This window comes from Armigeres subalbatus, chromosome 1 (genome assembly GCF_024139115.2).
Source record: "Armigeres subalbatus isolate Guangzhou_Male chromosome 1, GZ_Asu_2, whole genome shotgun sequence".
Classification (NCBI taxonomy): Eukaryota; Metazoa; Arthropoda; class Insecta; order Diptera; family Culicidae; genus Armigeres; species Armigeres subalbatus.
In genome coordinates this window covers 264,702,996-264,723,679 of record NC_085139.1, presented here as the reverse complement: position 1 = coordinate 264,723,679, position 20,684 = coordinate 264,702,996, and the positions used below count along the sequence as shown (strand labels likewise).

The 20,684-nt window shown below is 42.3% G+C and overlaps 2 protein-coding genes across 2 annotated transcripts in view; one reads left to right on the top strand and one right to left on the bottom strand.

Moving 5' to 3' along the window:
- LOC134207273 (prostaglandin E synthase-like) overlaps positions 1-20,684 on the top strand; it is a 46,253-nt gene that overhangs the window by 470 nt on the left and 25,099 nt on the right. The gene's annotated exons all lie outside the window — the stretch shown is intronic.
- LOC134207274 (microsomal glutathione S-transferase 1-like) lies at positions 15,808-16,610 on the bottom strand. The gene is made up of 3 exons (XM_062682999.1): positions 16,446-16,610; positions 16,173-16,255; positions 15,808-16,100 (listed from the first exon to the last, which is right to left on the bottom strand). The coding sequence occupies exons 1-3, from the start codon at positions 16,566-16,568 to the stop codon at positions 15,857-15,859; spliced, it is 450 nt and encodes a 149-aa protein (XP_062538983.1). The 5' UTR covers positions 16,569-16,610; the 3' UTR covers positions 15,808-15,856.

Genomic DNA, 20,684 nt, shown 5'->3' with positions numbered 1-20,684 from the left:
CCAGACATGCTAATCTGCCAAGAATTAGCATACATTATATACGTAATACGTTTGTATGTAGCTTATGTGCATCATGTTCTAACTTTCAGTCTTTTTAAAACTTTCTAAGCAGAAGCATTGAACACCCTGAACTGAATTGTTGAATAGTGTAATTAGTAATTCACAGGTTGCCTATTGTAGGGAAAACAAGAAAATATGCCCTGCAACATTGCATGCAACTACACAAGTCCATTTGCGAGAAAAATCCAGTGAAGCCAGATTTGAAAACATTTGGCACTCTATGAAGATATAGAATTTTGTAAACACATAAAACATATGAAACATTTTCAAAATATTTGAAGAAGGTTAAGCAGGAAGATCGAGACCGTGAAGAGACAGAGCAACTGAACCGCGCTAATAACACACGAAAGCTCTGTGAGAAGTTGAACCATTCACGTAAGGACCACGTGCCACAGCCCGATATGTGTAAGGGCATAAACGGGAACCTTCCTACGAAAAAGCGTGAGGTGATCCAAAGGTGGTGACAGCACTACGAAGAGCACCTGAATGGCGATGTGACAGACAACGTTGTTGGCATTATGGTAATTAACTTGGGCGCATACGCGCAGGATAGAGGTCCTTCGGCTCCGCATCTCCAAGAAACCCAGGAGGAGATTGGACGGCTGAAAAACAACTACCAGGAGAGCTGTTTAAATACGGTGGTGAGACACTGGCTAGAGCGCTGCACTGGGTAATCACCAAGGTTTGGGAGGATGAGGTTCTGCCGCAGGAGTGGATGGAAGGTGTCGTGTGTCCCATCTACAAAAAGGGCGATAAGCTGGATTGTAGCAAGGTACTACAAGGTACTCTCCCAAATTTTATGCCGCCGACTAACACCAATTGCAAAAGAGTTCGTGGGGCAGTACCAGGCGGGATTTATGGGTGAATGCTCTACCACAGACCAGATGTTCGCCGTACGTCAGGTATTGCAGAAATGCCGCGAATGCAACGTGCCCACACATCATCTATTTATCGACTTCAAAGCCGCATATGATACAATCGATCGGGACCAGCTATGGCAGCTAATGCACGAAAACGGATTTCCGGATAAGCTGATATCGGGTGATGTGCGTAGTTCGAGTTTCAGGGGCATTCTCGAGTCCCTTCGAAACGCGCAGAGGGTTACGGCAAGGTGATGCTTTTTCGTGTCTGCTATTCAACATCGTTTTGGTGCGAATAATACGAAGAGCTGTGATTATTAACACGAGTGGTACGATTTCCAAGGAGTCCGCCCAGTTATTTTGTTTCGCCGACGACATAGATATTATGGCACATTACTTTGAGAAGATGGAGCCTACTTCAGACTGATAAAAGAAGCTAAACGGATTGGACTAGTCATCTGTTGAAGACGTAGTACATGATAAGAAGAGACTCAAGGGAGGACAATGTAAGCCACCCACCACGAGTTTGTATTGGTGGTGATGAAATCGAGGTGGTTGAAGAATTCGTGTACTTGTGCTCACTGGTTACCTCCGATAACGATACCAGCAGAGAAATTCGGAGACGCATCATGGCAGGAAATCGTACGTACTTTGGACTCCTCAAAACGCTCCGATCGAATAGAGTTCGCCGCCGTACCAAACTGACTATCTACAATACGCTTATTAGACCGGTAGTTCTCTACGAACACGAGACTAGACCTGTGCGCCGTTTGAAATTTTATCGGCGGCGTGATAGATCGTTTTCAGCCAGCGGCTGCGGCGTGGCGGCGTCACGCCACTGGTGATCGTTGGCGCAGTGGCATGGGTTGGGGTGGGCTAATTTTATGCATAAAAATCTGCGGATTTCTTCGGAAGCTTCCAGGAATTCCTCCGGAAGTTTCTCCAGGAATTCCCCCGGAAGTTTCTCCAGGAATTCCTCCGGAAGTTTATCCATGAATTCCTCCGGAAGTTCCTCCAGGAATTCCTCCGGAAGTTCCTCCAGAAATTCCTCCTAAAGTTCTTCCAGAATTTCCTCCGAAAGTTGCTCCAGAAATTTCTCCAAAAGTTCCTCCAGCAATTCCTCATTCCTCCAGGAATCCCTCCAAAATTTCCTCCGGTTGTTCCCCCAATAATTCCTTCGGTAGTTTCCCTGAAAGTTCCTGCAAGAATTCTTCCGGAAGTTCCTCCAGAAATTCATTTGGAATTTTTTTTTCCAGAAATTTCTCCAGGAATTCCTTCGGAAGTTCCTGCAGCAATTCCTCAAGAAGTTCCTCCAGGAATTCTTCCAAAATTTATCTGAAAGTTTCTCCATGAATTTCTACGGATGTTATTCCAGAATTACAACCCCCCCTACTTATTATACGTCTGACTCTACTCTGGAATGGAAAACCTGAATGCAACAAAAGGTCATGGAACAAGGGATATGTCAAAAGATATTTTAGTTACAAGATGAAAATTGTCGCTGTCGTCGCTGTCCCCAACATCTTTTGCTAGCGAGGATAGGGTGCTAAATATCAATGAAGGAAAAATACATACGGTTTGACAGTTCGGTATCCAACATGTTTCGGACAGCAGAACAAAGTGAACCGTACCGACCACATTTATCTTGTAACTAAAATATCTTTCGATATGACCACAGATAACAGATATTAGGGCTAGAACAAATTTTATTGATAATACTGTGTAAGCTTTTGACGTTGGCCCACCACTGCCATCTACTCAACTGATCGCAATGATTAGCAATTAGCTGATTAGCAATCGTCGAACGCAGCCAATGCATTTGACGGCCGCAATCGGGCTGCGTTTTCCATAACAATGATCCTTGCGCCATCTACAATCGATTGCCGAACACGGTCCCTATTTTAAATACATTCGAATTAACGGTTGCGGAAGTTTACACACGTATCGGATGCCAGCATCAGGATCGGTTATCTGTGACATGACGCACAGCAAACAGATGCCTAAGGTGCCCTCTAGAGTAAACGCGACGTGCGATGCGACGCGACGCGACTCACGCAAAAGAATAACAATCATTATCAATGAACTGTCACGTCGCATCGCGTGGTCGTGTTTCAGGCTGCGTTGGTGGCGAGTCTTTCGACGTCTGCTGCTGTCTGCTTGCTCTTAATAATTCAAGCGCACCACGCAAGACAGGCGGCGCAGGGGGTGCGATATCGTATGTAAACCAAGTCAGCCCTTAGTCTGAAGAGCAAAGAGTTGTAGTCTGAAATTAAACTTAAAAGTGACATTTTAATAATTATCAAATAACCCTGCTCGCACAGCAAGATTAATTTTGACAGATATCGAATCATTTTGCATCGATGTCTTATTGGAATTGCTGGGTAGCACTTGCTAATTTTCGAACTGTCACTTTTAAGTTTAATTATCCAAATGAGACAGAGCCTGAATATGGTGTACGCTTCGAACGGATAAATAAAAAGGTATTCAGTGTTACAGTAGTGTTGATCATTCGGTTATTCCACTTTTCCGGATTTCCCAGTTATTCGGTATAACATTCGGGGAGCACCAAGCTCCAAAGGCCCAACAAAACTCAAACCCATCTATTCTCCGAACGAACCAGCACGGGAAACAATCTGTACGCGATTTACCATTACTGGCAAGGATGTTATCGATCATTTAGTAATTCGCGTTTGATCATTTAGTAGTTTCTCAATAACTCATTCCACAAGCTGAATTTCAAAATGTGTTGTATGGTGGACTTCTAGTGCGAAGGTTTTTCTGCAACTCTGCCTAATGGTTCGTTGTTTGAATTCCACAAGCAACGGAGTTATAGCACTAGTTACAGCAACTTAAACTAAATGATTGAAATTGTGTTATCATTTAATCTAAGTTACCGAAACTTTAGCTATAACTCCGTTGCTTGTGGAATTCAAACAAAGAACCATTAGGCAGAGTTGCAGAAAAACCTTCGAACTAGAAGTCCACCATACAACGCATTTTGAAATTCAGCTTCTGGAATGAGTTATTGACAAACTACTAAATGATCGAACGCGAATTACTAAATGATCGATAACATCCTTGATTACTGGCTGGACAGCATTCCGATCAACAATTAGCCCATTCGTCAGTTCCAGTTTTGCAGCACAATCGACAGTCGCAAGGTGTATACTACTCTAAACGATCACCGTCCGAGCATGGTGGTCGACAAAACGCGCTTCATATTACTCAAACTGAGATTCATCCAGGTCAGTTCGCCAATCAGCAATTTCGAGTTCCAAGGTCAATGTGTACAACGCCACCTTTGTCAACACTGGAACGAAGCTCTAAGGGACGATAAATACCCCCGAGTTCCCGTTAATCCAATGAGCGGACCCACTAGTATACTCAATGAATTCGCTCCCGGGCAGCGGTCAACGCCAATACAGTCAACATACCCAGGTCTTCACCCGTCAACACACAACAACGAAGCCGTTTGTATCCTCAACCGCAGCCAAATCGCTGCACGGCAAGCGGTAGCCAGAGATTTGCCTGAATTTGATGGATCACTGGAGGAATGGCCGCTATTTTATTCCTTGTTTAACTCGTCCACACAGATGTGTTGATTTCAGCTCTGTCGTCGTAAAATATGAGCTACTTAGTCGCCTATTTTTAATGGGGCGCTGATACAATGAGGCGGTTAATAGGGCGCATATTCGAAAACTACGGATGTCCGTGGAATTGGGGTTTGAAAGTTCGATTCGTGGAACTGCAAATCTCTCAACTTCATCGGGAGCACACGGATGCTCGCGGATGTGTTGGAAGGAATCAATGGTGTGAAAGTATAGAGGTATAATCATACCAAAAATACCAAAGTATTTTTTAATCATTCACATTTTTGTAAAAAAAAAATAAGTTCGTGAAACTAGCATTTTTAAATGAATTGTATCAGTTCTACAGGCACGTTGTGAACGACACCAGTCAAATAAAAAACATGAATCAATTATTTCAATCGTTTCCCAGTTCCCCCAGTTCATAATTATTTCTGACATGATTCATTAGAAAAGAATTTTAGTTATCTAATCCTTCCTATGATCTATCAAGATTACCCACGTTGAGTTTGAGAGACTTATTGTCCAGTTTTGAAAATATTTCACCCAGACGTCAAATGTCCAAAAAGGGTTCTATCTTAAGAGGGGGAGGGGCGGTGTGAAATTGTTAGATTCCCAATGTTGTATATTGCAGTTGAATGATCCCGCTTGGTTTCAATTACTGTTTTTTGGCAGTCATGGTTAATCACGGATCAAAAACTTCGAATGGTACATACAACGGGGGGATGCCAGATTTCCATACAAATCTGTATAAAAACCTAGCATTACGGACTTATATTAATCGAGAAATATGAATGCTTTATGCTAGTCGTATTTGAATGAATTCTCGCTTAACTTTTCAAAAGGACCTAAGTAACATTTTTTTCATGAATTAATTTGAATAGCGCAATCAACAGAAAAACATGAAAGCTTTCGATTGCAGTACTCAAATTAATTCATGAAAAAAATGTTACTTAGGTCCTTTTGAAAAGTTAAGCGAGAATTGGTTTTTTGAGAATCCATAAAGCCAAACTCGAAGTGTCCGGAAATTCGAAGCAAAATTATCCGGTATTTGAAGTATCCCTCATACTGTGTCCGGATTTCGAAGCAAGCGATGTTCAATGTTTTCGATTATATTGGCTATTTCGTGCATACTAAATGTCATTTTCAGTACACTACAGCAAATTTGATAAGTTAATCTTGACAGGGTGTTGTATCACTCAGTGTCAAGTACTTAATTCCGTTTGGAATATTGAACTAAAAATTCCGCAATGCTTAGGTGTCCGAACTTCGAGTCAAAACGGTAGTAGAATTCTTAGTGGAATTGTTCATGTTAACTTCATTTCCTGCAAATCTGTGCTCAATCGGGCTTTTCCATCCAATTTTCTCTACGAAATAGTAACAGAGTTGTATTTTCCCATATACTTCGGCTGGAAACCCCATATTAACTTCAAATCAGTTTCGCCAGCTTACGCAATAACCGATCAGGCTGGTATTTTCAGAGAATGGTTTTCTTACCCAAAAGCATAATCCTGGGGGTGCCCCGTAGAATCGGACGACTTTTTTTCTCCCCATACTAGGCTAGGCCAGTCTATTGTGCATTTTAAGGCTTATACCTATGTTTCTTACCGAACCTCTCCGCAAAACCACAATTTTAAACATTGATATACTGGAAACGAGGTATGAAGCGTACCTCATTGCCTTGTGCCCGTCAATCGGGCTTACGTGCCCGGCTTACCACCATCGTCCGATTTGTGCAGTGTGAACAATGAATGATTCTCCCAGCAACTGATGTAATCTGTGGTTCTTTTTCCTTTTACACATACAGTATTCATTTTGCAACCCACCATTCCTGCCCATGAACGCATACTCGCTTAACTTTTCAAAAGGACCTAAGTAACATTTTTTTCATGAATTAATTTGAATACTGCAATCAATAGCTTTCATGTTGTTCTGTTGATTGCGCTATTCAAATTAATTCATGGAAAAAATGTTACTTAGGACCTTTTGAAAAGTTAAGCGAGCATATTTGAAAAATTTCGAAGAATTCGACTAACATTATTCTTTGTGCAATTTTTGGCGAATTTTAGAAAATTATCTAGATTTTAATACTAGTACGTTTCACAAGGGCCCCTTCTTAGCCTTAGCCATCGCGCTCCGGAGTTATTGAAAAACATCGTTGTTTCTCCATTTTTTCCAAAGGTCGTTGAAAAAAATTCAAAATCGATTTTTTGTTTTCAAAAACTGCTGTAATGCATTCAAATGAACGCAAATAAATGTGAATTGGTGGAAATAACTGAATCTATCTCCCTAATGTTCAATTTTGACCTCTCTTATTTGCATTTCTTGTTACATTTTATAATACATGAAAAAGGCACCATAACCTCTAGGTGTGGTAGAAGTGCTGTAAGTGCAGTGAAAACTAGTAATTACGGTTCAATTGAAAATTCTGGAATCACTGTTCAACAAATTATTGTCGCCGCTACGACTGATTACCGATGTCGATATCATAGAATAGTACGATTGGTTGATTGCCGATGGCCAAAGCTCTAACGAATTTTCCTCTGTAGTTACCAAGATATCTCACTTCCTCCATCAGGGAATGAGATTGTTCCTATATGCTTTCATAATGATTCCTATTCACATATAACACTAGATATGCGCTGGGTTATATAATCCGGAAGTTTGTTTATGGATCCAATGTCCAATTGATAATGGTAGCATAAACAGACGGGCTTATAGTAAGTGAAAGTGGCCTCGGACTGGCCATAAAATACTAGGCAGTCTGAAATGGGTAACCGGATCTGCAGTAGAGGTAACACCTTCTAACTCCCGGATTAAATCTATCTGTAAAACAGACAGCTTTCTTCCATAACATCACTGCCAGCCAGTGGGGGTTAGAATGGGCAACCACACAGAAAGGCACCATAACCTCTAGGTGGATAATTCTGGGTTTTCATCATTCATTATCGGAATCTGGGAAACTGAATAGCTACCGGAGGAGTGGAAGGAACAGGTCATTGCGTCGAAGACAAAGTACATGCAAGTGGGCGGAACCGAGCGTGACGAGGTGGTCGATGAATTCGTCTACCTTGGATCCTTGCTAACGGCTGGTAATAAAGTTAGTCGTTAAATGCGAAGGCGCATCATCTGTGGGTCTAGTCCAGCTCTACGGCAAACGATGGGTATCATCAGCATGGCATGTTTCAAGAATGACGGATAGCAACCCTGCAAATATGATGATCGCTTTCGATACTGCTGATACAAGAAGGCGCAGCGAGCGAGGTAGAATCCATTCGAGGATGGAGAGATGTGGCTTCAAAACGTGGCTTGTTGCGTCAAATTGTTGATTCAGTGTTATCTGTTTAGAGTTAAAGCTAAATACAAGAATGAATATCCCGCAGAACAATCTTCAAATTCAATTTTAACCTTGGAATTGCTTTGAACATTATCCTATGAACGGTGTTCGGCAGTGAAGTAATCAATTACGAAAAAAATAGTTTTACAAAATATTTTGAGTTTTTAGTGGAATGTCTTTATTTGTCATAAGATGAGTTCATCTTCTTCTTCATTGGCATTACACGGGACATTGATGCTTTGCAGCTTGGTGTTCATTAAGCACGTTAACAGTTATTAACTGCGAAAGCCAAGCTACCATTTTTGATGATACACGATGATACTTTTATTCCCAGGGAAATCGAGACAATTTCCAACCCGAAAATTTCCTAGACCGGACCGGGAATACGAACCCAGCCACCCTCAGCATGAAGAAGAATTTGAAAATAATTTTTCAATATTTTGCTGCCCACTGCATTGATAAGGTTTCAAAAACTTTCAAATGAAGTGAATACACAGGATTCTGTTTTCACACGATTTTTTTCGCTTGTATTTTTGATTGTGTGACTTCAATTTGCCACAAAAATCTTTGAAACATGTTTCAAAAAATCACATGTTAATTAATATGCGTTAAACATTTAGGATGGGTGCAAAATTGAGAAAATGTAAATCGTGTAAAAACAGAATCCAATGTAATTTATATTTAATACGTCTATTATTGACAATGGCGACTCTACCACAGGCGCTGTCAAGACAATCATTCTATAGATAACATAAGGATCTCTTCTAATGGAGAGTCCTAAAAACGTTTAAGTTATAGAGGTAATGTGTGCATTATGAACTGTTAGAAAGTTGAATAATTCATCATCCTTACCCATTAAAGAGCGGGCATTTCAGTCAAACACCATTAAAAAAACAGAATAATCCGCCTAGCGGCGATGATTGTCGTGCATCGTAAAATGTAATGAAAAAATCATCAGTTTTTATCCAAATAAGCTACAATTTTTAGAGGGCACGGAAAATATGAGACAGAATCGATTGAGCATGGTGAAGCAAAATCAATTTTAGAAACACTTCATACAGATATAGAAGAAGATAGATTTTTGATATAGATTAACTTGAACCTGTTACTAATACAGCTATTACCTATACATCGACCCTATTGATTTTAAAATATGTTTCTTTATTTCGGTAAAATGCTCTCCCGAACACGCGGCTATCGCCTTGATTCTATCACTGGATCGTTGCAATCTAGGTTAAAATAACGCTTTGGTACCATCACGACAAATAGTCGCAGTCGTCCAGCGATAGTGACAGTGCGTTGTGTTTGGGGAAATTATAAGCACGTCAGGTAATCACTGATGATTGTAATTAACCAAATGGTTGATTAGGAAAAAAAATTGTTTACCCATAATAGTATTTATTTATTTATTCAGAAAGGCCGAAGTGGCCTGTGCGGTATATAAGAGTCTTCTCCATTCGGCTCGGTCCATGGTTACACGTCGCCAACCGCGCAGTCTACGGAGGGTCCGCAAGTCATCTTCCACCTGATCGATCCACCTTGCCCGCTGCGCACCTCGCCTTCTTGTACCCGTCGGATCGTTGTCGAGAACCATTTTCACCGGGTTACTGTCCGACATTCTGGCTACGTGCCCGGCACACCGCAGTCGTCCGATTTTCGCGGTGTGAACGATGGATGGTTCTCCCAACAGCTGATGCAACTCGTGGTTCATTCGCCTCCTCCACGTACCGTCCGCCATCTGCACCCCACCATAGATGGTACGCAGCACTTTCCTTTCGAAAACTCCAAGTGCGCGTTGGTCCTCCACGAGCGTCGTCCAGGTCTCGTGTCCGTAGAGGACTACCGGTCTAATGAGCGTTTTGTAGATAGTCAGTTTGGTACGGCGGCGAACTCTATTCGATCGGAGCGTCTTGCGGAGTCCAAAGTACGTACGATTTCCAGCCACTATGCGCCACTGGTATAATTTTCGGCAGTCACCAGTAAGCCCAAGTACACAAATTCTTCTACCACCTCGATTTCGTCACCACCGATGCAAACTCGCGGTGGGTGGCTCAAATTTTCTTCTCTTGAACCTCTTCCTATCATGTACTTCGTCTTCGACGTGTTGATGACTAGTCCGATCCGCTTAGCTTCCCTCTTCAGTCTGATATAGGCTTCCTCCATCTTCTCAAAGTTACGTGCCATAATATCTATGTCGTCGGCGAAGCCAAATAGCTGGACGGACTTATTGAAAATTGTACCACTCGTGTTAATCCCTGCTCTTCGTATTACCCCTTCCAAAGCGATGTTGAATAGCAGACACGAATGACAATCACCTTGCCGTAACCCTCTGCGGGTTTCGAAGGTACTCGAGAGTACCCCTGAAACTCGAACTACGCACATCACCCGATCCATCGTCGCTTTGATCAACCGTGTCAGTTTATCCGGAAATCCGTGTTCGTTCATTAGCTGCCATAGCTGGTCCCGATCGATTGTATCATATGCAGCTTTGAAGTCGATGAATAGATGATGTGTGGGCACGTTGTATTCGCGGCATCTCTGCAGTACTTGGCGAATGGCGAACACCTGGACCATGGTGGAGCGTTCGCCCTAAAACCCGCCTGGTACTGCCCCACGAACTCCCTTGCAATTGGTGCTAGTCTACGGCATAAAATTGGGGAGAGTACCTTGTAGGCGGCCTTCAGCGATGTGATTGCGCGGTAGTTGCTACAATCCAGCTTATCGCCCTTTTTGTAGATGGGACACACGACACCTTCCATCCACTCCTGCGGCAGAACCTCATCCTCCCAAACCTTGGTAATCACCCAGTGCAGCGCTCTAGCCAGTGCCGCACCACCGTGTTTAAACAGCTCTCCTGGTAGTTGGTCAACTCCAGTGGCTTTGTTGTTTTTCAGCCGGCCGATCTCCTCCTGGATTTCCTGGAGATTCGGAGCCGGAAGTCGCATGTCCTGCGCGCGTGCTCCTAGGTTCATTACCATACCGCCACCGTTGTCAGCCATATCGCCATTCATGTGCTCTTCGTAGTGCTGCCGCCACCTTTGGATCACCTCACGCTCGTTCGTAAGAAGGTTCCCGTTTATGTCCTTACACATATCGGGCTGTGGCACGTGGCCCTTACGTGAAAGGTTCAACTTCTCATAGAACTTTCATGCGTTATTAGCGCGGTACAGTTCCTCCGTCTCTTCACGGTCTCGATCTTCCTGCTGGCGCTTTTTCCTCCGGAAAATCGAGTTTTGTCTGTTCCGCGCCCGTTTGTATCGTGCCTCGTTCGCCCTCGTGCGGTGTTGCAGCAATCTCGCCCATGGTGCATTCTTCTCCTCAATTAACTGCTCACATTCGCCGTCATACCAGTCGTTTCTCTGATCCGGAGCCACCGTGCCTAGTGCAGCGGTTGCGATGCTTCCAATGGCGGATCGAATATCTCTCCAGCCATCTTCAAGAGATGCTGCGCCTACACCCAACCAGGGGCTGGCAGATTTTAATACAGTTCTGCATAAGAACCTTACAGAAACTGTATAATAATTGGGCATATACAATTCTGTAAGCTTTTTATACAAATATTGTATTAAAATAATACAGATTTGTATTATTTTAATACAATATTTGTATAAAAAGCTTACAGAATTGTATATGCCCAGATTTTATACAATAATTGTCAGATTTGTTTTTTGGGTGTAGCTGCTCTTCCGTTGGGAGTGCCACTTCCAGCTGCTGCGCGTAGTCTTGGGCTAGTCTACCGTCTTGTAGCCGCCCAATGTTAAGCCGCGGCGGACGACTCCGACGCGTGTTGATCACCGTCGAGAGTTTTGAGCGCAGACATACTGCGACGAGGTAGTGGTCAGATTCAATATTCGCACTGCGGTAAGTGCGTACGTTCGTGATGTCGGAGAAGAATTTACCGTCGATTAGAACGTGGTCGATTTGGTTTTCCGTTACTTGATTAGGTGATTTCCATGTGGCCTTGTAGATATTCTTACGGGGGAAGAAAGTGCTTCGGACTACCATTCCGCGGGAGGCTGCAAAGTTTATGCATCGTTGGCCGTTGTCGTTCGATACGGTATGCAGACTATCCGGTCCGGTGTATACATTTCTTCCCTTCCTACCTGAGCGTTCATGTCACCGATGACGATTTTGACTCCAGCTGCTCCAGCTGCGCATAGAACGCTTCTTTCTCGTCGTCGGATCTCCCTTCGTGTGGGCAGTGCACGTTGATGATGCTATACACACTTAAAATAAATCGCCGACTTCGGTAAATTTTTACCGAAATCTCAACCGCTGAACTGTTCGGTAAATTATTTCACTGATTTTCGGTGATTTTGACAGTTGAGCAATGGAAAAAATTACAAAAAATCTGTAAATTAATTTACCGAACAGTTCAGCGGTTGAGATTTCGGTAAAATTTACCGAATACTGCAAAATGAGCTAAGTGTGTAGTTGAAGAAACGGCCTTTTATCCTCAGCTTGCTCATCCTTGCGTTGATTGGCTGCCACCCAATCACGCGTTGGGGCATCTTTCCCAGCACTATGAAGCCGGTACCCAGCTCGTTGGTGGTGTCACAGCTTTGGTAGAAGGTAGCCGCTCGATGCCCGCTTTTCCACACTTTCTGTCCTGTCCAGCAGATTTCCTGCAGCGCTACGACATCGAAGTTGCGGGGATGTAATTCATCGTAGATTATCCTATCGCAACCTGCGAAGCCTAGCGACTTGCAGTTCCATGTTCCAAGCTTCCAATCGTGATCCTTTATTCGTCGCCTAGGTCGTTGCCGATTGTATCGAGTCGTATTATCTTCTATGTCGTTCGTAATAGTTGTTTTTAAAGGCGGCTTATTGGGCCTGCGTAAACCTCCTGTCTCGTCGGAGAGCCGTCGTGTCAGCGCTGTTTAGCGTCCCACCTAACACCAGGACTTAGGCTTGTGCGCTTTGAACGGCACACGGTCGCTTTGGCGAAGTCTACTTGCGGATTCATGCAGCTTTTTATAGAGGTTCAACAGGGCCCACTGTCAAACCCCACCACATCCTAGGCAGCCGCCACAACTCGTAGATGGCCTGGGGAGGGATCGTCAAGCCCTTGGACATAGTCCCTGCTGCCAGGGGCTGTGATATAGCCCTGTGATATGGCCCCTGCTCTCCATATTTTCACCCCTGGATCCGGCCCTGGTCAAAATTTCAGAAGATCAATTTCAAATTCAAACAGAGTTCTTTGAGCTCCTGATGTGTTTTCATGAAGTTTGAGCAGTCGCATGCCCAGTTTCATTGCAATTGGTGATATGGCCCCTGGTCACCCCCATTTTGATCCCTAAATCCGGCCCCGATAAGAATTTCAGAAGGTCAATTTCAATTGAAAATTAAATATTTAAAACTCCTGATTTGTAAAATTTGTGCAGCCGCATGTTTATTACCTCATGCAAGTTTCCTACCAATACTCTACCATTGTAAGCCCTGAATGCGGCCCTGAATTCAGTCAATCCGGCCCTACTCAAATGGTGAAAACATCGGAATCGACTAAGAATCTTTACAAATATCTTTTTGGGTTGGTTTGATGGGTGATTTGATAAATTTTTGGCATGAACACGACCAGAATATTGAAAAGATGTTTGAATTATAGGAAAAACACCTCGCAATAACTCGGACCTGAACAAATATTTCTATTTGAAAATGTATCAGAGCAAAAATATAGCTATTCCCATTGAGCACAAACGAAACCACGAGGAATTCCGACGATCAGGTGCTGAATGCGAGCCATTTGAAAAAAAATCCGTTCGTCCCGGGTCTTAGAGGGTTAAAGTCCAACCCAACACCAGGACTAGGCTAATGCGCTTTGAGCGGCACACGCTCGCTTTGATAGGGCCTGCTTGGGGACACATGCAGCTTTTTATAGAAGTTAAAAAGAGCCCACTGTCGAACCCCACCACATCCTATGCAGACCCCACAGGAAGCACCCTCTTACTCTAGCTGATGTCAGAAGGACAACAGTGCCCAGGCTACACTACCAGCTAAGTACGCAACCCTTAGCTGGCGGTCAATTGTTATCGGCAGACCCGTGGAAGCGTAGTATTGGAATTTGTGAGGACCAGAGCTATGTTAGGCGCTCCTTCCCGGATGTCAACTCACCATTTCGTAGCCCCCATGGAGTTTTAACAACTGAAATATTAAGGACAAGCATCACAGAATCCAAAACTAAATTCACTCAAGTTTTCAAGAGCACACCACTCGATACGGAGACAGCGGACAATTTTTAATTTTATTATTTCAGCTTTGCTCCATCGCAGCATGCGTGGAATAATAATAATGAATCGCCTGCTTTGAGCGTGCTTACAGCGGCACACTAGGAGTTAACTTTCTGAAATCAGTATGGCGAAAGGCATCTAAGGTTCGATTTCTCAAAATTAAGCACCTTCATGGAAAAAATATTTGGTAGGCGTAGTAGCGGACACCATCCTTCATAACTGGTACCAAATAGTTTTTCATGTAAACTTCCTGATTTTGAGAAAATCCGCGTTAGATGCCTTTCGCCATACAAATTTCTGGCGGTTAACTCCTGCTGGCTATTTGCGCATATACGACAGCGCTTGAATGTGGAAGCGGCGGATAGAAAATAAGCCACTGCCAATAATTCATTACAGTTGTGCGATGTTTTCATATTGAGTGGTGTACCCTTGAAATGGCGAATGAATTTTGTTTTGGATTCCTAGATGCTTGTCCTTTAATTTTAATGATTGCTTAAAGTGCCTGTGACAGAAAGGCCGCCATTTTGTCAATTTTTGCCACTAATTAATGATTTTGTGTGTGTTACTTCTACGTGAAGTTAAACGATTTACAATGATATGGAAATACTAATATCATCTGATATATCTCCACTGGCAAAAGGAAGGTGGTTTGATTTGCTCATATGCCATCGCGTGCGGAAAGATTTTCTATCGACGAGTACTGTCTCAAAATTTCTAATATGACATCAGCATCTAGTCGAGTATTCTTCCCTCCCCCTTCATACGGGAGCTTGGCAGAAGGAAGGTCGTGCGATATGTGCCATCACAAATATTGTCCTCTGCTCGCTTTCAAATCGACTTCTATAAAAACATTCTTCATGCCTGCCGTATCCTAACGGAACTATCAATTCTACACTTTCGCCTCTAATTCTATCATGAACATGTACGTCGAAGTTTGGAAGATGATATTAGCATTTCCATATCATTGTAAATTTTTGCCATTTTTTTCTCGATTTTTTGGTTTATTAAATTCTGCACATGAAGCATTTAGCCTCATATTACATCGTGCTAAAAACTGTCTACGTGCAATTTTGTGACCTCTAGAACCCACGACCCACTTCTGCCTCCATATAGCAAATATGGAGTTAGCCTTGCGAGCAAAGATATCGGATTGCCAATTTGGAAACGGCGAGTTCGATTCTCGGTCCGGTCTAAGATGTTTTCGGGTGGGAAACATTCTCGTCACCCTGGGCATAGTGTATCCACACAAGATACATACTCATGCGATGGCAGGCATAGAAAGGTTTTCAATTAATAACTGAGGAAATAGAATACTACGTTGAAAAACAGGTCAACTTCCAGTTGGAATGTAGAGTCATAAGAGAAGAAGAAGAAACCATGCGTCTTTTTCAGAGTTGTTTCTGGACGGCATTTTAATTTTTCTCCTTTGAAACAAATTTGAGGGCACGATTTAATTGACATTTTGCAATTAAAGTAAGATTTCTAACTCTTGCCAATTCGGTAATAAAAAAGTTCTTATTCTTATCCTAAATACATTTACGGACGTTTCACTGTGACTCCACACCAACAATGCTAATAAAAATTATCTGGAGTAGCAATTGCACATTAAATATTCGTTCAATCGCCAAACTTGGGAACAATAATTACAAACTTATCTGAAAAAAATATAATAACAAACTATCTATGACAAAATATCTTTTCCATGACATTTATAAATATTTTTTATTTCTCTTGATTCTATGGCTTAATCAATTCGAATTCCAAAGGAATAAATTTAAATATTGATTAGACGAAAAATGCAATTGTATGGAAAGCCATGTAAAGACTTGAGACGTACGGGATAAGCCAAGCAATAGCTCGAGCTGGCTGCGGAATAACCACCACTGCGTAGACCAGCGTGTGAGTGATACGAGCTAGGGCAACAATCCGAAACAGAACGATAGCAACCAGTGGGTTTGGATTAGTCAGGATGTAGAAAAAAGTGATCACAAAGTACGGCAGGATATTCTCCAAATCATTCCGATGGGCGCTAGAAAATATAAAAATTTAAGACAATTGTTCGATTGTTTTCGTTGACTGATTCAGAAGCTACACGACTTACCGTCGGACACGTTCTACATCAGGATCGTCGAACTTCAGCTTCAGATCGGGAGTTTTGGCGATATCCTCCTGGTTAACGAAAGCCTGAAATTCACAACAAAAAAATAGGGCGATGTTTATAAATAAATTTCCCTTACACTTGACAAGTTAAAGTTACGTATATGTACGCTATGATGATATGAATATTAGTTTATCGGAATTTCGCATTTCAACGATTTTATGCATCTCCCCATACTTATCACCTTCGAATACACAATCGATGACGTCTTCTCACCTTCTTTTGAAAGCGATGCGTGGCGGTCACAAACGACATAACCAACATCTTTACAACCAATACCGATGACCAGAAAATGTACGCTCTGAAGACGCTTTGATCTGCATTTTCGAATAACCCCATTTTAAAAAACAGTGCCAGGCCAGTGAAGAACTTTGCCAGTCGTGGGAATTGAAGAAAAAGTATTGGAAAGGCCCACTTGACCAGAGTACCAGTAGGATACTGAGCAGGATTGATTTGGCAATGGATCATAATGGTTCCCACCTGTCTGCATGGGTCAATTGCGTCAGTACATTATTTACCAGTTTAATTAGCAACCATTCGAGTGTTCGAATAATTGACGTCAATGTTTTCAAGACTCCCTCAAAAATATCTTCCAGATCAATTCAAATTAATTAATTGTAACACAGTGAATTACACTGACTTTGCATAATTTCGTATGCATAGGGTTACTGCTCCTGGACTTCATCTCATAGCTCCGATATTGGTCTCACAAAGAACAAAGCAATGAAAAGGTATTTGGTTTGTTTATTATTTTTGTGATTTTTTTCAGCAGTAAGCACGCATGTTAGCAAAAAGAAGCGACGAAATTGGTGCCGCATTTCGTTGTTTCGCGATGAGATGAATATATCTTCAGTGAGATGGAAAATGGAACAGTTCCCCTATTTGGTAAAGTTTCATCAAATTGTTGTCAGTGTTGTCAGATTCTGATACTAAAATGATATGTTGTAACGCAGTAATATTATCCGTATTGAATGCTGTAGACGCCTACAAATTTGAACCGGCAAAAATGTCAGCGGAAGCGACATGCCCAAAACTGTCGTCAATGACGCGGCGACGCACACCTCCATTTTTGCAAGCCTAACTTGTTTCACTAATTCCTGGTTTTCTGATTCAGTGAGATAGTAATTCCTATAGTACAGCAGTTACTAGAGTTACTAATTACTAGCAGAACGATTTTATCGATCAACTTTTCTCGTCTATAACATAAAGGAAATCTCACTACTAAATCGGCTTGGTTCTACAACATCCGTTTTCCAAGTTGATGAGGTCACTCAAACTCCTAGGAAATGTGATGCAATTGTCCAAAGCCAACATCAACACAAAGTGTTCATCTAACATCATACCTCCGAAATAGCTTCCTATCTTTCAGCAACGTCTTATCACATCACGATCCATTCCACTGGGACTCAGCCCTATATGGACGCAATCAAACGTCGCGACTTGTGACCGATTTTGTTTTCCTTCTTCCAACCGTGTGTGCGTCACCGATATTCGTATAGATTTTTGTTTTCGCACGTGATAACAAACGGTGGATGAACACCTTTTCGGTTTAGTTTGCCTCATGGTGGGTGTGCGTGACCATGCAATTGTTTGGCGGTCTATGATTGGACGGATTTCTTCTCCGGAATCATCATGAGGTTGCACATTCAATCGCACAAAGTTCACGCTAACTGAGTCGTATTACAGACTGCGTATAGTGGAGGATTAGCACCTTTTTCCGTAGATGCAATACTGTTGATCTAAGCCTATGTAAAACTATTGCTGTGCGAGATTTCTCTCTGTCTGGATTCCTCCCTTTCACAAGACTGTGGAGATTGCGGCCGGTTCGGTGGCGACAAAGTCGTGTATGGCAACAAATGTGCTCGTGGTAAACCGCAAACATTATCAAAACAATTTTGTTAGGAACTAAACCTGCTAGCAAATAGAGTTTGTCATTCCTATTTTGACATGAATCAGCAAAATTGGACACTGGTTTCACTGAATATAATAAATTTCTGAATTCAGCGTGTTGGAGGCACTAGAAGAAAGATATATTTGGGATGCTTTTCTATACCCGTGCCCCGTTTATTGTTCAGTCGCATTCCTACCGAAGTGATTGATTTTCAGGACAGTGTTAGTATCTGTTGATTTTTTAGACGGGAATAGGAGGCGCTACCCAAGTAGATCTCCCTTTTCTTTTCAAACTAGTTCCATATCTCAGTTTGTGATTAAACATTTATTGTATCATAGAATTCGTCTTCAAGATTGATCTACAATTCGGTGATAAAACTTCTCTTGTATGGCTAATGAACGCAGGGCAGGTCACTTGCGTAAACGGCTTCCTTCATCATTGCTTTCATACGTTTGCATAAAAATCGGACATTATCGTATTAGGCAAGATTCTATACAGAACTTGTAAGGTTTTAAAACAGAATTAAAAGAAAAGTTTGGCACCTGCTGGTTGGGTGTATCCTGTTAATTGGCACTGCACTGTCTTGGTGGCGCTTCTGTAGTGAGCTCGATTCTGATTGGATAGTAGGACTGACCGGGCCTAGTATGGGGAAAAAGTTGTTGATTCCTACAGGACACACCCCGGTATTTGTCTTTGGGTGTGAAGAACATTCAAGTTCATGCTCAATCGATTGTTGCATTAAAGCTTGACGCACAGAAAAGAACTCGATGTTTAAAAAGTAATGGTGCCTCACCAAGAAATGTAAGATAATCTCATCTGAAATGTCCCCGTTGAGGTTCTGACAATGCATATTTTGAAAAAATACACAGCATTTCCCTTTTGATGATCATGTATTTTCATACATTTTCTGCATTTCACTGATTTTAGCGTTCATTGAATATTTTCACCGTCGGCTAAGGTGACAACAAGTCCAGGGGTTAGATTGGGTCATCAATCATACACACTGACAATCTTTAGGTCAGATATCTTTCATGTAATTAAATGTTCCTGTCCTCAGATACATTCAATCCATTTTACAGGCATTCTAGATTGTTGAAAGAGTGACACAATATTATCCCCGTTAGACTTATTGTCACTTCCGATGACAGAAACCTGTGGAGTTTATTCTGGCTGTAGGCAAGCGGGAGCCACTTTAAGCACAATCGACAGTTCACTACACGTGATTGTTGACACATTGCCCGATTGCTTTGATTGCTAATAATGTGACTGTCAGTTGAAGTTTGCATTAGGCCTACTTCGATGATTTCGGAGCAGTTCGGAGTAAACGACAAGTGCTGTTTCACTGCAACACATAATCCTTACATTATGGATGATCATGAGTCCTGAGCACTCCTAGGGGTACCTGGGGACAACGTAAGCGATTCAAGACCTGGGCTCCGGCCAGGTTCCTATCGAGTTCTTCTATTTCTTTATTGATGCTTCGTCACCACGAACCCTTGAGTCTGCTTCTGCTGCGATGTCCTGCTGGATTCCAATCCAGTGTGAAACTATCTCAGACTTTTACGGTATGCTCTCAAGTCTCACAACGAGAACGACTCCCGGATAACTAGCTCATGCTACTGGTTAATTCGGAGGAGCTACGTGGAGCAACGGTTATGCAAACTGTGGACTTTTTAAAAAATATTTTGATAAACTGTACGGTAAGTGTGGATTTATTTTGATAAACTGTATGGTCTGACTTTGTTTTGCCTTTCTCGTATACTTCTTCTTCTTATCGGCATTACATCCCCACACTGGGACAGAGCCGCCTCGCAGCTTAGTGTTCATTAAGCACTTCCACAGTTATTAACTGCAAGGTTTCTTAGCCAGGTTACCATTTTTGCATTCGTATATCATGAGGCTAACACGATGATACTTTTATGCCCAGGGAAGTCGAGACAATTTCCAATCCGAAAATTGTCTAGACCGGCACTGGGAATCGAACCCAGCCACCCTCAGCATGGTCTTGCTTTATAGCCTGTGCGTCTTACCGCACGGCTAAGGAGGGCCCCTCGTATACTAAATATACGTAAAGGCTAAATGATCACTCCAAAACCAAACTGTTGATAGAAGGCTCGGAGACCCATAGTGTTATATACCAATCGACGCAGCTCGACGAATTGAGGTGATGTATGTTTATGTGTATATATGTATGTGTGTGTCTGTGTATGTGTACAAAATTTTGTAGACACACTTTTTGAAACTTGGCATTGGCCGAATTACTCGCTACAAGTTCCATTCGACTGAAAATCCTGTCCCATTGTTTGCTATTGAAAATTGGCCAGATTGGACTATGGGATCAGAAGTTATGGCCAAAATACTATTTTCTATGCGCAAAACACGCTCAAAAGCACTCACTCATATTTTTAGTATTTTTATTTGCACCAGAAAGGCACAAACACCGCTAGGTGGATTAATCAGGGTTTTTGCCTTTCTCGTATACAAAGTATACGTAAAGGCTATAGAAGATCGAAGTGTGCTACGCTCGAGATGAAAAGTGTTTTTATTTTGCTCCCGTCATTTTT